General features: G+C 45.5%; 1 protein-coding gene across 1 annotated transcript in view; it reads left to right on the top strand.

The window, feature by feature from the left end:
• Nucleotides 1-21,042, top strand: part of Trio (trio Rho guanine nucleotide exchange factor) — a 289,251-nt gene that overhangs the window by 91,888 nt on the left and 176,321 nt on the right. The window contains exons 2-3 of the mRNA XM_051151014.1: nt 9,424-9,498; nt 15,746-15,860. Of these exons, the coding sequence (XP_051006971.1) occupies nt 9,424-9,498; nt 15,746-15,860 (190 nt within the window). The remainder of the gene's footprint in view (nt 1-9,423; nt 9,499-15,745; nt 15,861-21,042) is intronic.

The raw sequence follows: 21,042 nt of genomic DNA, 5'->3' as shown, positions 1-21,042 counted from the left end.
TGCACATTCTCTGGTGCCCGGCAGGGAATCAGCTGGATGACCCACCTTGCTTTTTAGGTTCCTCTCAGCACAGATGAGCTGCAACCCACACTGAGAAAACAGGGGCAAAATTGTCAAGGCGAGTAGACAGACTGAATTGTGGAAGCAACAGCGTCGGTCTCATCTTGGGAGTCTGACGTCGTTGTCTGGGATGTAGTTTCCTGACAGAGGTGACACAGGGCTTCAGTGGGAACAGTGTGTGCTCTTGAGTTTATCTGGCTAATCGCAGCATGCCCACCTCAGACCAGTAACAGCAGCATGTGTCCAGATACGCATCTGTCAGACTGGCCCGCCTGGAGTACGGAGTCAAGCCCATTTCTTTGCTCTCCTGCATGTTTCATTTCCTGTTGAATGATAAGCTTCTTCAAATTGGGACTGCACAGTTTGGGGGGCGGGAATCTCCAGGGTGTAGCAGATCAGTGTGTGTAAATGTTCTCTCTGAACATGAGCACCAAGTGAACCAAGACAGTTCAAATTTCCCTTGGGGAGCAGGCTGATAGAAAGTTCAGCCCCTTCCCTGGCTGTTGTTAAAGATGTGTCTTCCTTGTGACTTTCATGTTGGGATTAAATCCATGACTATTGAAGTGGAAATAGCTTTTTAATATTCAGCTAAACATTTGGTTGTTTATGGTATGTAGTTTATTTATTTTATTTATTTATTTATTTATTTTTTTGAGACAGGGTTTCTCTTGTAGTCCTGGAAGTCCTGGAGTAGCTTTGTAGACCAAGCTGGCCTTGAACTCACAGTAATCCACCTGCCTCTGTCTCCTGAGTGCTAGGATTAAAGATGTGTACCACAATGCCTGGTGATACCTTAAAAAAATTTTAAAGATATTTATTTATTTATTTTATGTATATGAGTGCTCTATCTGCATGTACACATGCATGCCGAAAGAGGGGATCAGATCCCAGTATAGATGATTGTGAGCCACCATGTGGTTCCTGGGAATTGAACTCAGGACCTCTGGGAAAGCTGACAGTGCCCTTAACCACTGAGCCATCTCTCTAGTCCTGATTGATTCATTTTAAGGGTCAGTAACTTACTGGAGTGTTTCTTAATGGTAGCAGGGCTATAATATCTTAATTTTGCTGAATATTTGGAAACTTTGGTTTATAGAAGAACAAGAGAATGATCTAAGTGTTTAGATTAACTAATGGCCAATCAAATAAATTGATTACTTATTAAGACTTATCCTTGAGTACATTTCCTCAGAGATGGGAGACCCTTGTGCACAGTGGCTGAAAGGTAGAGGGATTGATACACACTTGTCAGCAGGCCCCTGGAGCCAGGGAGAAAGGCCCTTGGAGGACGTCTCCACTCATAATGCAACCCAGTATCTGAACTGAGAATGTTAGTGTTAGCGAAGTTGGATGTCCGCTTGTTGGTGGTTTGAGGATAGCCACGGCTACATGGACCACGTCTCAGAAGACAAACAAAGGAAGTCTTGCTGTTTCAGAGGGGGCAGGAGCTGGGACGCTGGGACGGGGGAGCGAGGGGAGATCAGCTGTAATAATCCAGAGATTAAATCCTAATCTAGGCTCATCACTGAGATCAAGTCCTCGGTCCTGTGGAAAGCTGAAGTCTCTGAGCCCTGACTCTGCCCCCTTGTTTCTGTGCTTCTAGTAATGCCCACCACCAGGCAGGCGGGTGGTCATGGTAATGCTCACCGTTAGGCAGGTGGGGTCGTGACTAGAGCACGCCTGTCTGGGACACCTGGCACCCACTGAAGCCTAAGATGTGGTCTGTCCCTATGGCAGGAACCCCTGGATTCTGTGCACTGTCCTACTTGAGCCTTCTGGTGCTCAGGGAGGTGGGACACGTATGTGCTGACATGTAAAACAAAGAAGTTCTGTTTTGAGTTGTGTGGTGTTGACGTGGCTTGCTGCATCCCCTCATGCCTGGGCTGGTTACAGAGCCGCATGACTAAACCATTTCCTTGCAACTGTTCCTTGGGTGAAAACAACTGCTATCTGCAGAGAAGCAGCACCCACTGATGCCTGCGTGCTTCTGTGTGCACCCCAAAGCCCTGCAGCCCTCCTTGCTTGTAGAGGTGCTGAAATGAGCCGCCTCCTCATCCTTCTCCCTTCACATAGTCTGCACACCCCTTCTTCACCAGAGAGTTGGGGGTGATAGGGATTACTACTGAAAATAACTTTTTAATTACGTTGTGAAAACCTCAAAGTAAAACATTTTCCAATTTTAAAATATAAACAAAGGAATTGTAAACACAGTGTTACGTACTTGTCACTAAGTACATCAGACAGAGGCAGAATGAGCCACTTCAACTGCCTGGCCATTGGGAGCTGGTTGGTGGCCTCAGAATATGGTTAGTTCTGTGGCTGGGTGGACTCTGCTCAGGGCCCATTTGTAGATTGGCATTGAAAATTGCCAGCTGCAAAAGCTGTTTACCTAGTGCTCAGTTCTCCCCCCCACCCCCCACCCCCCCCCAGTTTTCTGCTGTGCTCCCCATGCAGAGGAATGTAGTGCCTTGTGGCCTGTGACCAGTATTAGATCATTTACATATTGTGACAACGGCTCACTGGGGAGTACAGTAGGTTATGAATCCAGCAAAAGGGTTCCCAGTGAGTGGAATGTGCGCTGGGAGCCACAGTGATGGGAGTGGGGCTCTAGTGGTGTACCTACGACTGCAGGGGCCCAGGGGTGGGTCATGTAGTTGGGATTCTTTTATTTGTGCCTGGGGAGAGAATATGTATTGGCAGGTGAGTGAGGCTGCACAGAAGCCAGATGTCTCTCACATCTGAAGGGTTTTATGTCATGTCAAGAGTCTATGTCTTATGTGAGGGCATCTAGAAGCCACTGAAGGGCACTCTGGGAAATTTTTAGGAGGAAAAGTAAAAGGAGACCTATGCTAGAAACCTCATTTTGAGGAGAGTAGTGGGGTCAGGGGACTGTGAACACTGATTAGGGTATCTGTATCTGTCTATCATCTCTGTCTGTCTGTCTGTCTATCTAAATCTACATCTCTAGCTAAAGCTAAGGCCACCTGTAGGAACACTGGCCGGAAAGATGAGGGGAGGGTGGAGGCCAGGGAAGCCCACGGCTATTTAAGTGAATGAAATGTTTGGTGGTGTTAATGGAACAGGACTTCTTCTAGCAATCAGTCTTGCTTGGGCTGGTATCCATTCCCATAGCTCACGGATTAAGTTTTTCCACTTCAGTTTAATTCCCTGGGCTCCTTTGTGCACAACATTCCTTGGGTTGTGTTGGCTTTACAGAACTGTATGTGTGCGTGTGTGTGTGCGTGTGTGTACATGAGTGAGGTATAGTGAATGCACACAGACACAGAGGGACATAGAGGCAGAGACAGAGACACAGGGGGCAGGTGTCCGTGTTCTTCATTTTGCATTGCATAGTCACAGAGACTCAGTTTCTCTGTATGGCTCTGTGCTGGTCTGCAGGTCAGATTCAGGGTGCTCTTGGACACATGGTTTCTTTTTAATTTGTGAAACTAGGAGAAGTCAGAACCCCTTTTATAATGCCTTTGGACTACTGGCCTATTACATGTTTATAAATTAACTTCCAATGCATCATTAATGCATAGTTAAAACATCAACAAAGTCGACAGATTGCTTCGTGTATTTTAAGGCATTTATAATACTCGAGCAAGCCTTTGGTCTTTTTGGCAGGTCAGCTTGTCCTGTATAGTTTGTGGGTAAGAAATTAAAAGCCAGAGTTGTTATGTTGACATTTCTTTGAATCAGGAAAACTTGTGCTCCATTTTAGCCCGTAACTGTGTGATATTACAGGCTGTCACTTCTAAGACAGGGTAAATTAGCAATCAGGTGGTTGTTAAAGCAGCAGTGGTTCTTACTAAAATTAGAATCCATATTGTCATGTGGTTTTCATGTGCTAGTCTATGGACATATCTACATTCCTAATGTGTGTGGTTCATTTTTGTATATAATCTGGGCTCATATGTTTTTGTAAAGATTACATAAATATCAATTGTTTGGCTTTTTTAAAAATATATTTTGTAAGTAGTAATAGGAGTGAAAGTTTAACCTTTGGTCTCTAACATTCTTTCATAATTAAATACATTTACAGAAGATTTCAGCTAGTTAAAAATGCTTCCTTCCTGTGAGAAACAGATCTAGAGGTTTGCTGTTAAAAGTATACCCTCCCATACACACAGCTAACACTGCCTACCTGAGTTAACCGCCCCCCCCCCCCCCCCCACAGCTAATACTGCCTCCTCTAGTTAACCCCACACACTCAGCTAACACTGCCAGTCCTAGTAAACCCCCTCCCACAGATAACACTGCCTCCCCACTCCCCCAACGAACACTGTCTTCCCAAGTCATCCCCCCACAGTGCTCATACTGCCTCCCTGAATTAACTCCCCCCACAGCTAACACTGCCTCCCTGAGTCCCCTCAAACCCAGCCCCACCTCCTCCACACAGTGCCCACACTGCCTCCCTGTACTGGAGCAGCATCCTGCAGGCTCTGCAGTGGAGCACTTGCTCAGACAGGATGACGTCACCCTCTCTGCAAGCGGCACGAGGGCGGGGCCACCATGCAGATGTGGAGTTTTATCACCCTGCCCTTTGTGTTCAGGAGCTCTGCCAATTACCTAATGAGTAAAATTCAGTAATTACTACCAAGGCTCGTCAGTAAGCAAGGAGCTACCAGCTTACTATTTAACTTTTTTTTTTTTTTACACTATTTAACTTTTTTTTTCCTGCCGTGCTTGCTTTAGAATATTGCCTTATTTATTAGTCTTATTTGTGGCACAACCTGTGTTTCCATAAGATTTGCCTCAGTCTTTCCCTCAGGCGAGTTTTCAGTTTCATAATTCGTGTGGGGTAGCTGACAGGCTAGTGGACCTGTGAGATGGCTGGGAAGCAGTTTGTGGGCGACATGGCAGACAATTCCGAACAAGACGCTGAAGCGACTTTCTCAGGAGCTCCGCCTGGGGAGTAACTGGGGTTTTAAATACCATGTCTACTAAAAGGAAAAAAAAAATTTTTAGGTGAATGGTTATATAAAATTCTAAATGACTAAAATCAGCTAGAGGTCCCAGTGGATTGCCAAAAGAAACTGTTTTGGTTTAAACACCGTTGTGCTCTTAGCTCAGTTGATTGGCCCCATCTCAGGGCTGTGTTCTCACCTGTGTGGAAAGTGCTACGGACACTCCCCCATCCGGGAGTGAGCAAGATGGAGGTCTGTTGTTCCTTTTTGTTGGTTGATGCTGGTGACCAAGTGATGAGGGAAAGGTTCTGTCAGAAGGTCACTGCAGCACTTACCACAGGGCCCCAGGACCAGAAGTGGCCAGTTGATCTGGCCGCTGTGCTGTTACGTTGTTGACACTCTGGCCCACTGGTTCTTCTAAGAGATTTCCCATTGTCAAATGACAACTGTGGGCCATTTCCTCCCTGGGTGAAGAGGGTAATTTTCCCTCTTACAGTGGCAATCATAGTATGATTGAAGGCTAACTACACAGAGCTGATCTTTCACAAACTGAAAATAGAAAGTCCTGTGGGATACTGGGAGGGTGCCAGGAGGGGGCTTAGTCTGTTTTTCACTCATTTGTTCGTTTCCATCCAGTACTCAGAGGTTTTGAATACTTTGCCCTTAGCTCTGTCCAAAGCAAGTCACCTGAGTGAAAGGAAGATGGCAAGGACCCATTGGTAGGGAGCACAGGCTCAGTGTTTGTCCGAGTCGAGCTATCTTAAAGTGAGCATACTAAAATATTTAAACATTCACGTTTGGAGAAAGGGAAGGAGCGAGGGGGAGAGAGAATGAGCCTGAAGCTAGAAAGAAAGTCACAGAGTCCTACCTACACAATAGTGTCTGGTGATAACCATGGCCCGATTGCAGGTGCTCCTGGTCATGTGAGCATTCTGATCGTACACAGCGTAGGCTCAACTCAAAAGTAGTTGTCACTTGTCATCTAGTTCTTGCCTGGCACTAGTCCCTGGGCTAACATTTCATTAAAATCTGCCTTGGCTTCTTTATCTTTTCGGTGCACTTTATTGTGGGTTTGTATGTTTGCTTGCAGACAGGGTTTCTCTGTATAACAGTCCTGGCTGTCCTCGACTTTTTGTAGATCAGGCTGGCCTCGAACTCACTGAGATCCACCTGCCTCTTCCTCCCAAGTGCTGGGATTAAAGGCGTGTGCTACCATGCCTGGCTTATTGTAGGTTTTTATGGAATTTAGAAGTTACATAGTTCAAACAGTGGACACAACTGAATGCCCCTGAGTTTGGCCATTGACCTTCCATGCCTCCACCTTTCTCTCCATCCTCTTCAAATTTTAGCAGCTTTCTGTGTGGTCTTTTTGTCCATCAGCAGACCCTCTTGGTCACACAGGTATAAGTGTTGTTGCCTCCTGGTCTCAGGCACAGATATGTTCTGTGGGGTCTCAGAAGTATCTCTTCAAATGATGCTTGTTCATTAGCAACCTCCCTGTGACTCCAGGAAGAGGTAATGCTTCCAGGTACATACAGATCATTGAATCCAGCAGCTAAATCCTTTTAATTCACGAGTCAAGAAAATCTTAGGAATCGGGCCTTTCTGTGGTTAGTCTAGAACCCTTGGGGCAGCGAAATGCCATTTATTTTTAACTTTTAAGGAAACTTATTTTTTTTAAACAGATGCGTACTCTGTTTTCATAAGTAGCTCTCTGGGGGCATGGGCGAGAACCTGCCTTTTTGATCAGAGGCGCTTTTGTGGTTGGGCTTTTAGATTTTTCTGCTTTTTATTCACTTGCCTGATCTAGTCAGTGTAGTCTTAGAACATAGCCATGTTTCCTGATTATTACTGTTTTAGCCACACACTCAGTTTCTGTGTATTTTCTCTTTCTGCCCCATGTTCCCTTTCTGTGGAACAGTTAGTCTAATACCACAATTAAGCTGGTGGGAACTGATGTTGCAGCTTGTGTGTCTAGACATATGGATGCATAGCAGTGAAAATGCAGCACACATACACAGTTCCCCGCTGACCTGTGTGCCTCTTTTCTCAGGAAGCCTTCTGTTTAGTTGGATGGGGAAATTGGGCGAGTGATAAGACTCAGCAGCTCTGAGAAGCTAAAGACGAGGTCACATGGAGTGAGTGTGTGGCTCACAATGAGGCTTGGGAAGTTGAGTTTTTCTAGAAAGCCTCTCTCTGCATAGTGAGCTCAAATTGGTGAGTTTTTCTTCCTGTGTGGTGACCGGAAACACAGCAACTCTAACTTGGGTTATCCACTCCATCACGGCAAGCAATAAACAGAGGTGGTTTAGAAGGTCCTCAGCCACTGTCAAGAGCTTTGGAATGCTGGCCAAGTCACCCAGCCCGCTGCTGACTGGAGGGCTGTCTTCTGCTGAGGATTCTGTGATTGACAAGTGAAGCTCAGGTTCTACAGTGCAGGGCCTGGGGCCGCAGGTGCTGACACTCATGTCGTTGGGGTGGTTTGTCATGTGGACAGGACTGGGTGAGCGTTGGCTTGTGGGAATGGTGGGAAGTGGGCGTCCTTGTCCCTGGACAGTGGACAAGGATTTCTCTTGTTAGACACTGTTAGGTTTGATCGATAGCTGCACCTCTCTTCATTCTCACAGGGCTCCTGCTGCTCAGAAAACTTCTCAGTCTGCTTGTTTATCGGGCAGTCATAAGACTGATGCCTTTGCCTTTGCCCCACTGTCATCTTTAGCCACCAATGGAGTCAAGTTCTAGGAGTGAGCTACAGTGATAGACAGGGAGCTGCTGAAACTAGATTGCATTCGCTCAAGGATTCTGAAGGACCCTGGCATGAAATTGTAGACCTCTTGGCTCAGGTGTTTTGCCTTCTGGAAATAAGCACTCTTTTAAGTCTAGTGTGTTGCTGACACACAGCAACGGTGCTTTGAAAGTAAAGAGGCCCTGTGATCTGGAGACCTGAGCTAAGGTCAGACCTAAGTCTACCAGTATCTAGCTGGGTCATGCCAGAAAGTTCTCTTGAGTCTTGGTCCTTGCTGCGTGTCTCTGCCTCTAGAGTGCTGGGATTAAAGGTGTGGGCCACCATTGCCTGGCTCAAATGTCTGCTTTTTCAGAGGGACCACCTGGAGCATTCCCTTTATACGCAAGGCTCAGGAAAAAGCAGAAGCGTGGGCTCCCGAAGTTGACACTTAGTTTGAGTACTCTTTTCCCAGATTTCTCCTCTCTGTTTCACCTGGCACAGAGCAGCCCTGAGTATAACCTAGTTGTTAGTGTAACAGCTCCCAGGCTTACACTGAGCTCTGTCCTCACTAACAGCGAGAAAAGAGGAAGGTGAACGCAACACCATTCCCTTTCTCCCAGTGCACACCCTGGTTTTCATTGCACTCCAGTGCCCTAGGAGAGAATTGACATGCAGCCTTGACCTAGGGAACTTCCTGCTTTTGTCTCTTGTTGCCGGGATTACAGGTGCATGGCAGCATGACAGGTGATGGTTTATGTGTATGTACATATGTCACGTCTGGGCTAGTCAGCACACTTCTTAAACTATAATGTTCACCAGGTGTGTGGCCAAGATCACATTTTGGGTCTTTTTCTTGTCCTATATGGCAAAACCAGAAGAATGGAGATGGGAAAGCTATCTTATTTAGTAATGGCAGTGGCAGTGCTAGTTGTAATGGGCATCTGTTTGAGTCTCAAGACAGCAGCATCCTAAGGCATGACCATGAGTAGGAAAATTTTTATTCCACATTCCTAATGCCCACACTGGTAAGTGGGATGGACATGTTCAGCTGTAGCTCTTTCTACTTAGATGTTGTCTTAAGTTGCAGGCTGCGTTCTGACTTCTTGTAAAATTCTTACATGGCTTTCTAAGATTTTCTGTCTTTAGTGAGTGACCTTGGCCACTTCGGAAGTTGGAGTAACAGCAGGCTACCTTAGCCATTGGTGTTCCTTTGCAGGGTACAACCCAAAAAACTTTAAGGAGGGGGCATTGGCCAGTATGGGTTATGCACAATCTCCCACTGTCTGCCAGGCAAGGATTGTTAATCACGCCTGGAAGACTGAGAGAAGGAGGAGGCAGCCTCGAGCTCCCCCTAGAGGCTTTACTCTGTAACGAGTAGCAAGCTTCACAAAAAGTTGCTAATGCGGCAGTTTTCTTTGGCAGTTATCTAAATTCTACCAGGTTAAAATGAAAATTTGGCAAATGGTTGGGCCTGATTACATACTGTGTCTTCTGGGGACTGAACATGACTGAGAGCCTCTTGGGACACCGTCTACGCACGCGTGTAAAGACCATTATTAAGCATTAAAATACAAGAAAATGCTGAGGTCCATCTCATGTGTTCACACATGGTCATGTTTCTTAATTGATTTATTGGTTATGATGAAAGTTGAGGTGTTGGCACTGGGTAGAGGGAGCATCTCATGTCAGTCAGGCAGCCCAGTGACTCTTTTCTCTCTGTGTCTTCAGGGTTCCGCAAAAACGATGAAATGAAAGCTATGGATGTTTTGCCAATTCTGAAGGAAAAAGTCGCCTATCTTTCAGGTAAGATCCGACTTTGTGGCCCGACATTAGAGTCTAATTAAAGTAGCTCACTTACCACAGTGCATGAAAGCACTAACATTTCATGGACTTTTACAACTCTTTTATTCTTGAAAAAATTAGTGCCCAAGGACATTTTTTGAGGCAGTGTGTACATCATAAGCCAGCAAGCACTGCTGATCAAACTATGTCTACTGTCACTCTACAACCATCTGACTGCGTTGCCTCAGATGTTAAGTGCAACAGCTGCTTGTTAAAGACCTTAGTGTCAGCAGTTGTGAGTGTGGCCACACTCAGGGGTTTTAACCTCTGTGTCTTGTCCCACATGGCTCTTTGTTCCGTTACCTGGCAGGAAAGGCTCCTGTTTTCCAGCTAGTCTCCTTCAGGGCTGCCCGTTCCTGGAGTTGTTAACAGCCGTATCTTCAGCTGGCTGTAACAACCTGGCAGCTTTGTCCAGCCAATGGTTCCCTATAAGAAGACCCCACCTTTCATTCCCAGGCCTCCCGCCATAGTGTGGAGTCAGCCCAGCTAGCCCCCTGCCTGTGGGGCATCTGTCTTTTCTCTCCTCTGCACAGGGAAAGGCTATGCTTCTGGCCTTTTAGCTTTCTTCCTGGGATTGATATGCAGCTTTATAGGATGGTACCAGTGAGCAGGAGTGAGGCGACCCTGTGCTCCTGGGCAGTTGTGTTAGATTCTGTTCCTTTGGTATCCAACCCTTGCACTGTCTAAAACAAGCATGCTGTGCTGGCCTGGAGCAGCCTATGGTGGCCTCTCAGCTTTAATTTACAGCACTGTAACCACTTTGCTTCTGGGTGACCTGATAGCATGTGGTTCTGTTTGTATTTAAGTTGAAGCTTGCATGGTGTTCTTGCTGGTCTTGTCTTTGTTCACTCTGCTGATTTTGGAGAAGTGAATCTAATTCATAATGAATCTGCAGGGTTGATAAAGAGTAGTACACAGAAAGAGGAGGCTTCGAGTTGTTGACAGTACTTGGATGGATGGGTAGGTGGGTGGATGGAAGGGCAGATAGATTGTAGACAGACAGACAGACAGACAACTGACTTAACTCATGGATTACAATCCATTTGAGGTTTGAAAGTAGTGTTGATTCAGTCTTTTCAGGTCATCCCTGATAGTTTGTATAATGGCTTGTACCAGTTTGTGAACTATCAGTTTTGTACTTCAAGTTGGAGTCACTAAAACATTCGACTTCCAAACCCAAGAGGCATTGTGAGGCAGTTCAGCAGGTCCATCTGGAGCACCAGGCCTAGGTCTGAGAAGGCAGCCTGCTGTCCATCTGCTCCTGGGCACCAAGACCTCTGTCGCACCACTCTGTGCTTCCTAGAAGTGCAGGAGCTGGGCACATGCAGGTAGGTGGATACATGCAGGCAGGTGGGCAGATGCAGGCAGTGGGCACACGCAGGCAGTGGGCACACGCAGGCAGGTGGGCAGTGACGAGTGCTAGCCTTTGTTTACCTTCATCCTGCTATTAGGCAGTTTATTATCATGACATTTTTATATAACTTACTGTAAAGCCTAAAATGTCTTGCTTTTTAACTAATCAAAAACCAAAACCATTGGTCTTAAGAGTTTCTCATGAATCTTCAATGAAAGTTTAATTCTGTGGGGTTAAGGCTTTGCTGTAGAGAGATGGTTTGTGGTGACCACAATGAGGAGAGAGCGTTTTAAATTATTAAGGACAGCAGAGCATTAACCAGCTGTGCAAGCAAAGTAGTTAGGCGGTGTTGCTACAGTCTTAGTGTTTCACAGCTCCTGACCGGAATTAGCTGGGTCACGTGAGGTTAAGATAACTTTAGGCTATTGTTATCTTTTATACGAAAGGAAGGGGGGAATTGTAAAAATAAATGGATTATGTACACTGTATTTTTAGGGAAAGTTTTAAAGAACAAATGGATTCTCAGAAATAATTTTTACTTCTAACTTAATTTCTCCCTCTTGTTTAATCATGGTATAAATTTGCATACCATTACAGTCTTTTAAAAGTAGATGTTAGTGCAGTCACAGACTGTGCATCCATCACCATGGTGATGTCAGTGCAGTCACAGACTGTGCATCCATCACCATGGTGATGTCAGTGCAGTCACAGACTGTGCATCCATCACCATGGTCTAATTCCAGAGCACTTTCATCAATTCTCAAAAGCTCTAACGTTTTCCCTTTCCTCTGCCCTGGGCATCACTCATGTTCCTTGTTCTGTGACTTCCGTTTGTAACATACCAGGAGTACTGTGGCACCTTTGCAAGAGCTCCTCATAGTTGGATGTTTTGTGGTGGGCCTTGTAATGCAGTAGTGTGGACGGTTCAATCCCCCAAATTACAAAGCAATAACAACAAGATAGAAGTGCTCTTAACTACAGTGACTTGTCTGAGTCCAAACCTGATACCGCCATGGCTACTACCAATTGGTAGACTAGTGGTTTTGTACTTAAAGTTGGAGTAACCAAAAGATTCTACTTCTGAACCCAAGAGGCCTCCTGAGGAAATCCCACAGGCCCATCTGTAGGGCCTGAGCCTAGGCCCGAGAAGCAGGCCCTCTGCCCATCCGCTTCTGGGCACCCAGACTTCTGATGTACCACTCTGCTCTTCCTGGAAGCTCAGAGAGTGTGCATCCAGACAAATTGCAAGTGTGAGGGTAGCCTGGGCAACATATTCAGACCCTGCCTCCAAATAAAGGTTCCTCATAGGGATGGAAGAGCCTTTATTAGTTCAATGTAGTTAGAGCTAAAAGAACTTCAGTAAAGGTGGGCCAAATATGATGGATGGTTCTGAGATGCCGAGATACATTCCTACACCTCTAAAGGCTAGTTAGGATTTCTTGAACATGAACATCACTTTTTACATGGGACAGGTTAAGTGAAATTAAATGGCACATCTGCATGATGTTTAAGGTCAGGAGGATGGTGGGTTGAAAGACACCCTCCAAAGGCCAGATGTTGACAGTGTGATCATTTGAAGAGTTAATTAGGCCAGGACGCCTCTTCCCTGTGAGTGATATGAAGATCCTAGTGAGGGTGACTTGCGAGTTCCTTCCTGGTGAAGGGTGTACCTTGACCTTGGACTTCCCAGCCTACAGAAGCGTAAGAAAATAACTTTCTGCTCTCTGTAAACCACCCAGTTGACATTGTTCTGTGACAGCAGCACAAATAGAGTAAGGCCCAGTCAACTAAGAGGTGTTCTGGTGTGCTGGGGCTGATCGGACCATTGTGCTGTGTCACTTTACTCATGGGCATCTGAGTCCATTACAGTAATATGTGTGATTCTTTTGAGAGAGATGAGACCATATTCATAAAACTAAAAGTTCTGTTTTATTAGTTACAATCACTTTCTTTTTGCTAACTTTGTAAATTGCACTTTATGAGAAGTACTCGGGAAAAGCATAACTTATACTTATTTAGAGCTCAGTAGGAAAAGGTTTGGGGAATCCTGCTGAGGCTGTAGCACAGACCTCTCGGATGATGAGAGAGGGACACCAGTGAGCCGTGTGCAGTGTCAGCTGCTGCATAGAGCTCTTACGGTTTGGGCCTAGACAACTCCTAATTAGGAACGCTTCTATTTTTGTTGTTACTGTTTTGCAATTCTAGGGATTGAACCTAGGGCGCTTTATGAAGTCCTCTACCCTTGAGCCATATCCCCGGCTCCAAGAGCATGCTCTAGAAAAGTTTTCATCATGACATCTCAGTGTCAGAAGGCAGAGGACAGGAGACAGAGTCCCAGGGCTGTCTTCAAAGTCTTTTTCCATCTGTCCTCTTCTTTTTTCTTTAAATTTACTTTCTGTATATGAGTGTTCTATCTGCATGTATGCCTGCAGGCCAGAGGAAGGCATCAGATCCCAGTATAGATGGGTGTGAGGCACCATGTAGATGCTGGGAATTGAACTCAGGACCTTTGGAAGAGCAGACAGTGCTCTTAACCGCTGAGCTATCTCTCCAGCACTGCCCCCCCCCCAATCTGTCCTCTTTCTTCTCCTCTACCCTTACTCAGTATAATTGTAATATTAATTCCAGATGTCATACCATTTATTTATAAGCATTTAGTATACATCTATGAAAGATAACTTAAAAACCTCACCACATCAGACCTAAATGTTTATGTAACTTATGTAATAATACTCTTCATTGCCGAGACTGCCTCTTTCTCTCACCTTCCCCAACTTGAAAAAACAGTAGGAAAAGAAAACATTAAACGGTTGTATGTCTTATCTTAGGGATAAGAGATAGTTAAGAAACTGTCGCCATTAGCATTGTTACTTTCAAGATGACTTGTAGTTTTTCATAGATGTTGCCTCCATAGTTCCAGGGACCCACTACCTAGTCATCCTTCTGCCTCTCCCATTGCTTTAAAAGGCAACGCGAGCCATGGTATGAAAGATTGTTCTTGTTTATGGTCCACCTGTGGCACTGCTTTGTCTTCCTCTGTCTTGATTTCAGCTCTCGGAAGCTTCACCTGGGCCTGAGACAGTAGAGTTGCCAGGCTCACTGTGAAGATCACATGAGAAAGTTCATGTGCGGCCCATGAAGTCACACTGTGGAACCGTGTGGTGTGGCAGCTGTGACTCAGTGTGGCTCTTATTGCGTTTATGTTACAAACAACTTCTGTGGTGCATATGAACCAGTTTAAGTGTTCAGTCTCCCATCATATCTCATTTTGGATGGGAATGAATGTGCAGTCAGTCTAGGGCATCGTAAAAGCCACATTAATATTCCCTCTGATGATGTTTTGTTGGTGCACAGAAAATAAATAGTAACAGTTTCCTGCAGTAGCTTGAAGTTTGAGATCTGAAGAGAAATGATCAGAGTTGTAAAACTCAATGAAGGACCCACTTGGGAATGCTGAACTTCCTTTCCATGCTTTCTACCCTTGGTAGAAATAATAAAGTATAGGTGACAGTTTCGCCTCAGTGTCCAGCCAGGCTAAGCTGAGTCCAAGAGAAGCCTGCCTGCCATTCTGTCAAGGTCAGATGCTCTGGGTGTCCTCTTCTTCTCTGACCTTTTAGCAGATCTGGTTTTACTTTACAATTCTACTCCCCTGTGATTTGTTTGCATCTTCTTCTGTTTTCTTTTCTTTCTTTCTTTCTTTTTTTTTTTTTTTTTTTTGAATTTTTTTCATGCAAGGTATTTTGATCATGTTTTTCTCCTTCAGCTCCTTCCAGATCTTCTCCACCTCCTTACCACCCAATTTAGTTTCTCTCTTTCTTTCAAAATAAACAAACGAAACCTCCAAAACAAGACCCCCCCAAAACTTGTAAAAACAAAAATCAAAATGAATAAGCAAAAGACCAGTAAGCACCCCCTTTCCTCCAAATAAACACAAATAATGCAAGTCAAAGCAGAAAGTCCACAAAAATACCATGACATTCAGTTTGTGTTGGCTGCGTTCTCCTGGGCATGAGGCCTGTCCTGGGTTGTGGGTGATACACAGTGAGACTCCATTGGGAAAAACTGATTCTTCATTTGCCAAACAAAGGGTATCATTTGCAGACAGCATCTTGGTTAGGTGTGGGACCTCATGTCCACTTTCCCTCTCAGTTCTGGGGCCCTGTCTGGTTTGAACCTGTGCAGGCCTTTACATGTGCACTGCAGGCTTTAGGAGTTCGTGTGTGCCTCCGAGCTGTATGGAGGATGCTGTTTCCTTGGAGTCACCCACTTCTGGCTCTTACAGGCTGCTGGTCTCCTCTTCTGTATAGCTCCCTTAGCCCTGAGAGGAAAGGTTTGATGAAAACGTCCTGGCCACTGTGGTGAGATGCCACAGATCCCAGTTTGTGTAAGGCCAGAAACGGGCATAACAGTTAAAGTCCGTTCTTGTCTTTCCCTTAAGTCTTCCTTTGGTAGAAAAAAGGAAGTGCAAGAGAGGGAAGAAAAGGGGAGTGTCAGGGAGTTAGAGGAGCAGGAGAGCAGGAGCAAGGTAGGAAGGGTGTTGAGGTAAATAAGGCATGTGCATTAGAGTACCAGAGAGCTCTTCTCTCCAAACTTGAAAGAAAGGAGAGACAGTCATCCATGACATCCTCTGGCTGCCCCTTAGAACTCTGATATTTTCTGAGTCCCAGAGAGTGCAGGGTGGGCAAAGGTGGCACAGAGTCTAGGGTTTATAATGTCCTTCTTGACTGTGTGGTGGTTCAACTACCGGTCTGACTGACTGAGTGGATGGGTGAAAACGCTGGGCTTGCAAGGGCATGTAGGTAGTTCTGTTGGATCTTGCCGCGCCTAAGTGTGTTCCCAATGTTTATTTTGTAGGTGGAAGAGATAAGCGTGGAGGTCCCATTTTAACATTTCCAGCCCGCAGCAACCATGACAGAATACGGCAGGAGGATCTCAGGAGGCTCATTTCGTATTTAGCCTGCATTCCTAGGTAAGTTCTGTGTGATTGACTGCCTTGTCGACCTTACTCTGTAGTTCCAAGAGGTGTGGCCGGACCTCTTTCTAGAAAACATCTAAATAATAGGTCTAGTTCCAAAGAGATCTAATATGAAATTAAGGTCACGATCTTGATTTTTATTCCAATTTTTATAATCACTACTGAATTACTCGAAACACTCTGGATCAGGAACCAGAAGGCTAGCGTTTGTTACTGCAGAACGTGGAGTTTCGATGGTGGATTTTTGGATAATCACTCAGCTGAGATTTTAGGATTCTATCATGCTGAGTTACAAACCAGGCAGCCTTATGTCATGACTCTACACCAAAGTCCCAGATTATCAGGAACTTGTTTGTGACAGCCTGTACGTATCTTTCATATGCTGAGCTTTGGCTCGTTACAAACATTCTTTTGAGTTGTGGTGTAAAGTTTGTGAGGTGTTAAAAATCTCTCTCAGCTAATAAACTGGCTTACCAGACACCATGGGCAAGCTGTTTTCTGATCCCAGACAGGCTGAGTAAGGAGCAGTGAGTATGAACAGTTAGCTGACTGTAGTGTCAGGATGAGGCAGGAGCAGAGCACCTAGCAGAGAGACAAAGGAGAAAGATGGCTGTGCGGCAATGTTCATCTCTCTCTGCTTCCTGAGGGTCCACAGTGCGTCTGGCCACTCCTTAAACCTGCTGCCATAGGCCAAGGTGACAACCTTCTTGTGTCAGTTGCTTTTGTTAGGTTTGAAAAACCTACTACTGTTGATACCAGTGCGGTGGGTTTGAGGAAAACGGAGTCACTGAGGTGGCTCTGCGGATAGGCCTGACTCTTCTCAAGCCCTGTAGCTTGACTTCAATCCCTAATACTCACAGAGTGGAGGAGGGAACTAATTATACAGCTGTCATCTGATCTCCACATGCACACATGCCTACACATACAACTAAATGTAAAAAGGTTTAAAAAAAAATTTTTTTTTTTTAAAAGTTGAGGCACCTGGAACAGACCCTCCAAAATATGTGGTTTGTGACTGTCTTACCATGTTTAGATTGATGCCAGGGTGGTAGGTAGTTGTGTCTCTTGTACCAAGCTTTGCAATGAACAAAAGTTAGCTTTTCCCTTGATAGTATGGCCTGATGAGGATATTCTTGAGTTTTTCCATTAAAATATTCATTGGAATGCAGCCACTGGGTGTCTTCAGTGACCAGTTAACAGAGCCTACATGGCCGGGGCTGTAGCTCTCTCACCAAGGTAGATTGCATGCTTAGCGTGTTCCGGGGCACGGGTTCTATGCCTGCCACCTGAAATCTAATTTTATATCCATTCAGGTGACTCAAAAAATAATGAAGCAATTGGAAAAGTTTATGTGACAGATAATTGGTTGTCTGGTTATCAAGTGTACATTGAAGCAGTTGAAAAAGGTATGCTTAGCCAGGTGTGGTGGCACACACCTGTAATCCTAGCATTGAGGCAGATAGAGGCAGGTAGAGCTCTGATTTTGAGGCCAGTCTGGTCTACAAAGCAAGTCCAGGACACCCAAGGCTATACAGACAAACCCTGTCTTGAAAAACAAAAACAAAAGGAAAGAAAAGGTTTACTTTTCACTGAGGCTGAACAAGTTCATGTACACTGTGGCTCATCTGGGTGACCTACTCTTCAAACTATATTTTTGTGTTGGTAGGCCATTATGAGCACACATACAGAAGTAGAAAAAAATAGTACAGCAAGCACCCATATAGTTATAACTGAGTATAACCATTTATCAGATATCACCAGTCTTGTTTTTAATCTACAATTTCCCCCTGGAGTATTTGCAACACCCCAAACATCATGTAATCTCGTAAACACTCGAATGTGTTTGATGCTGCTTCACCTACTGAATGTCGTCACTTCATTTCATTACCTTGATTTACTTTTGTGTGACAGGATGTGGCATTTTGTTTGGCTTTGGTTAAAGGAAATTAACAAGTAACTAATGCATCCACCCAGTGATATTGGAGAAGATCCACAGTGTCCTAGCGGACACAGCCCGAGTCCCTCTCCTCTGATGTCCTTCAAGCTCAGAGCCTCCTGGGAGCACTCTAGAGCAGACGTCTGTTTCCTTAAAGATAAACACCAGGATCAATAAATGTCATCAGCAAACTAATTAATTGTATGGCCATATTCTTGGTGTAGAGGTTTGCTTGTAATACAGTTCATGTGATCATTTGACAGGCATAAACCTGCTTTCTCTTTCTGTAGAGGTTCTGAGGGCCTGTGTGACCTCTTTTTGTCTATTCCATTACTACTATTCTGAGATGTGAAGGGAGCCCTCAGCTGAGCTCTTGGCCAGGCAGTGTAGGGCCCAGTGGAAGAGTGTGCTGATGGAAAAGGCCTAGGCTGGTCACCTGAGACCTACTCCTCAGTGACTGCTGTTGGCTTTCGGTTATGTTGAGAAGAATGATAAGCAGTGTATCTTGGGGGCGTTGTGAGTGTTGAATAAGGTTATTCATCTGTGGGTCTCTCAGTACTTGGTGTGTAGTAGCCGTCTCAGAAGCAGTGCAAGATTTTCTTCCTTCCACACTTGTCTTTTTGTTTCCCTTTGTCATGCTGTTGTTGGGTAAACCAGACTGTGTTCTTTGGCCACAAGCCCCACCAGTGAACATAAATAGTGACTTGTGCTGCTGTGGCATTTGGGTTGCCCCTTCCTACCCTTAAAAGTCATCAACAGTTTGGGACGTGCCATGCACATGTGACAACCAGTTTGTATTCCCAGCGTGTGCAAATACCAGTTAGGTGTGGTGGCCTGTTTGTGACGCCAGCCTTGGAAGGCTGAGATGGGGATTCTCTGAGCAAACTGGCTAGTGAGACCCGCCATTACCAGAGAACGCCGAGTTTGAGGGATATGATGCCTCAATGATAAGCCTAGAAGAGGGATCCAAAATGATTCTCAAGCCAGCCTTGGCCCTGCACATGCACACAAGTACACACAGCACCCCCATACATGCAAACGTGCACACACAGACACAACAGTGGAAAAAGAATGGGTAGGTCGGTAAGACTGATTTCTTTTCCAACCCACACCCAAGACGAGCACTGGCAGCAGAAATCAGCACAGCATTGTGGGTTCCTGCAGTGGTGAAAATAGCCGCCAGGGATGGCTTTTGCTCTTGCTGCTTGAACTTTTATTTTGTGCTCCCTAAGTTCTTGTAGCTAAATGGATAATAAGCTCTCCTGCCTCCCTGTCTCCAGTTGCTCAGGAGTGGTGTGAAGGTGGTTAATGCACTGACTTAGGACTGCTCACAAAGCCTTCTTTCTTTCTTTCTTTCTTTCTTTCTTTCTTTCTTTCTGTTTTTCTGTTTTTCGAGACAGGGTTTCTCTGTGTAGCCTTGGCCATCCTGGACTCACTTTGTAGACCAGGCTGGCCTCGTACTCACAGCGATCCGCCTGCCTCTGCCTCCTGAGTGCTGGGATTAAAGGTGTGCACCACCACGCCTAGCAAGTTTGAAGATTCAGATCAGGAGGGGCCTGAGTTTTATGTAAGTTTTCTTTGTCTTACAGATACCACGAGGGCTCGTGGGTAAAACTACTAGTTTAACTAGTTAATGAAGTCACATTTCCCCAAGACCAGTTTCTGTCGTCAGGGGGAGGCAGGGCTTGGAGACTAGTTGCCTGTGTCCTTTTGACCATGGTGTACAGCAGTCAGACTCGGGTATTTCCAGGTCATTGCTCTCCCTAGAATACCTGGCTCTGAACGAGAAGAAAACATACCACAAGAGATCCTGCACACCCAGCTCGCTCCATGTGCAGTGATTACCAGTCGGTGGGGAAGCGACTGGGTGGGAACAGTTTGATGATGGAGAGAGCAGAAGAGTTAATCCTCCTGTAACTGTGCAAGCCAAGCATAGGACCTTCTGGTTTGTTCTCCTCTTGTTCCTGTTCTTACCCCTGGAGTTATAAAGGATTCCCTTTAAGCCCCTTTCAAGTAGAGGGGCTTTACAGTTTATATGCATACTGCCTAGGAGTGTGTTAGGAGAAAGACAAGTTGCAAGGTAATTTTAATATCGTAGTTTAGTGAAGACTGACATATGCAGTGTAGTCTGTCAAACACTCCCATAGTAAAACAAACAAGATAGATTGCTTTAGTTTCCTGTGGCCCGGGGGGGGGGGGGGGGGGGGGGGGGGGCGGCTGTTGCTTCAGCAGGGGACATTCTGCGACTTGGCAGCCAAGCATGCTTCCTCCTGGGCTGTGGCTGCCCTGGCTGCATCTGCAGCTTTGCACTTTCTATACATGGAATCTTGAAGGTCACATGCCCAGATAGAACCCTGGAGACCCAGGATGCTTAATAGCTATCATCTGGGACACTAGACTTGATGAGTGGGGCCAGGAAATAGCTTATGCCTGTGCCTGTGCCTGTAATGTTAGCAGTGTTGTGTCGCTGGCCCTGCCGGGGATGAGGAGCACTGAGAGCAACAGTGTGAGAGTTGGAGCCACTTTTGAGCCACAATCAGTTGATATGTGTACGGGGAGTGTATTAGCTACCTTTCTCATTGCTGTAGCCAAGTATCTGACAGGAGAGGATGTTTGTTTGTATGCTTGTGGTTATTGTTTTGAAAAGATTTATTTTCTTTTTGATTACGTGTATTATGTGGTCTGTGTGGGGTGCACAAGCAAGAGCAGGTGCCCACAGAGGCTGAAGGTGGTGGAGCCCTGGAGCTGGCGTGAAGTGTGGTGAGTTGTTGGAGGTGGGTGCTGGGAACTGACCCTGGGCCCTCCGCATGATCAGTGTGTGCTCTCAACCACAGAGCCATCTCTTTAGTCCCTGGGTTGATTTTTTTTTTTTTTTTTTTAAACTCATGGTTTCAATTGGTGTCAGTTTGTCATAGTAGAGAGGTTTGCTAGAGCAGGGCACTTCCGTCATGGTGGGCAGGAAGGAGAGTGAGAGAAGATACAGGAAGAGATCAGGGCAAGATACAGGAAGGATGTGATTAGTAACCTGCTTCTTGGAAATAACATCATCATGATGAGCCTTCAGGGGATGAATTCATTCATTAGGTCAGAATCCTGTGATCTTTCCTAGAAATACTATCAGATACTGCAGAAGGTGTACAGTAGTTGTGTTGACAAGATTAACCTTGGTTGTCAACAGGCTCGTCATAGCACTTTTAAAAGGGTCTCTCTGTGTAGCCTTGGCTGCCCTGGACTCGCTTT

The sequence above is a fragment of the Acomys russatus genome, chromosome 9, assembly GCF_903995435.1.
Source record: "Acomys russatus chromosome 9, mAcoRus1.1, whole genome shotgun sequence".
NCBI classification, from domain to species: domain Eukaryota; kingdom Metazoa; phylum Chordata; class Mammalia; order Rodentia; family Muridae; genus Acomys; species Acomys russatus.
This window is presented reverse-complemented; position numbering and strand designations above follow the sequence as displayed.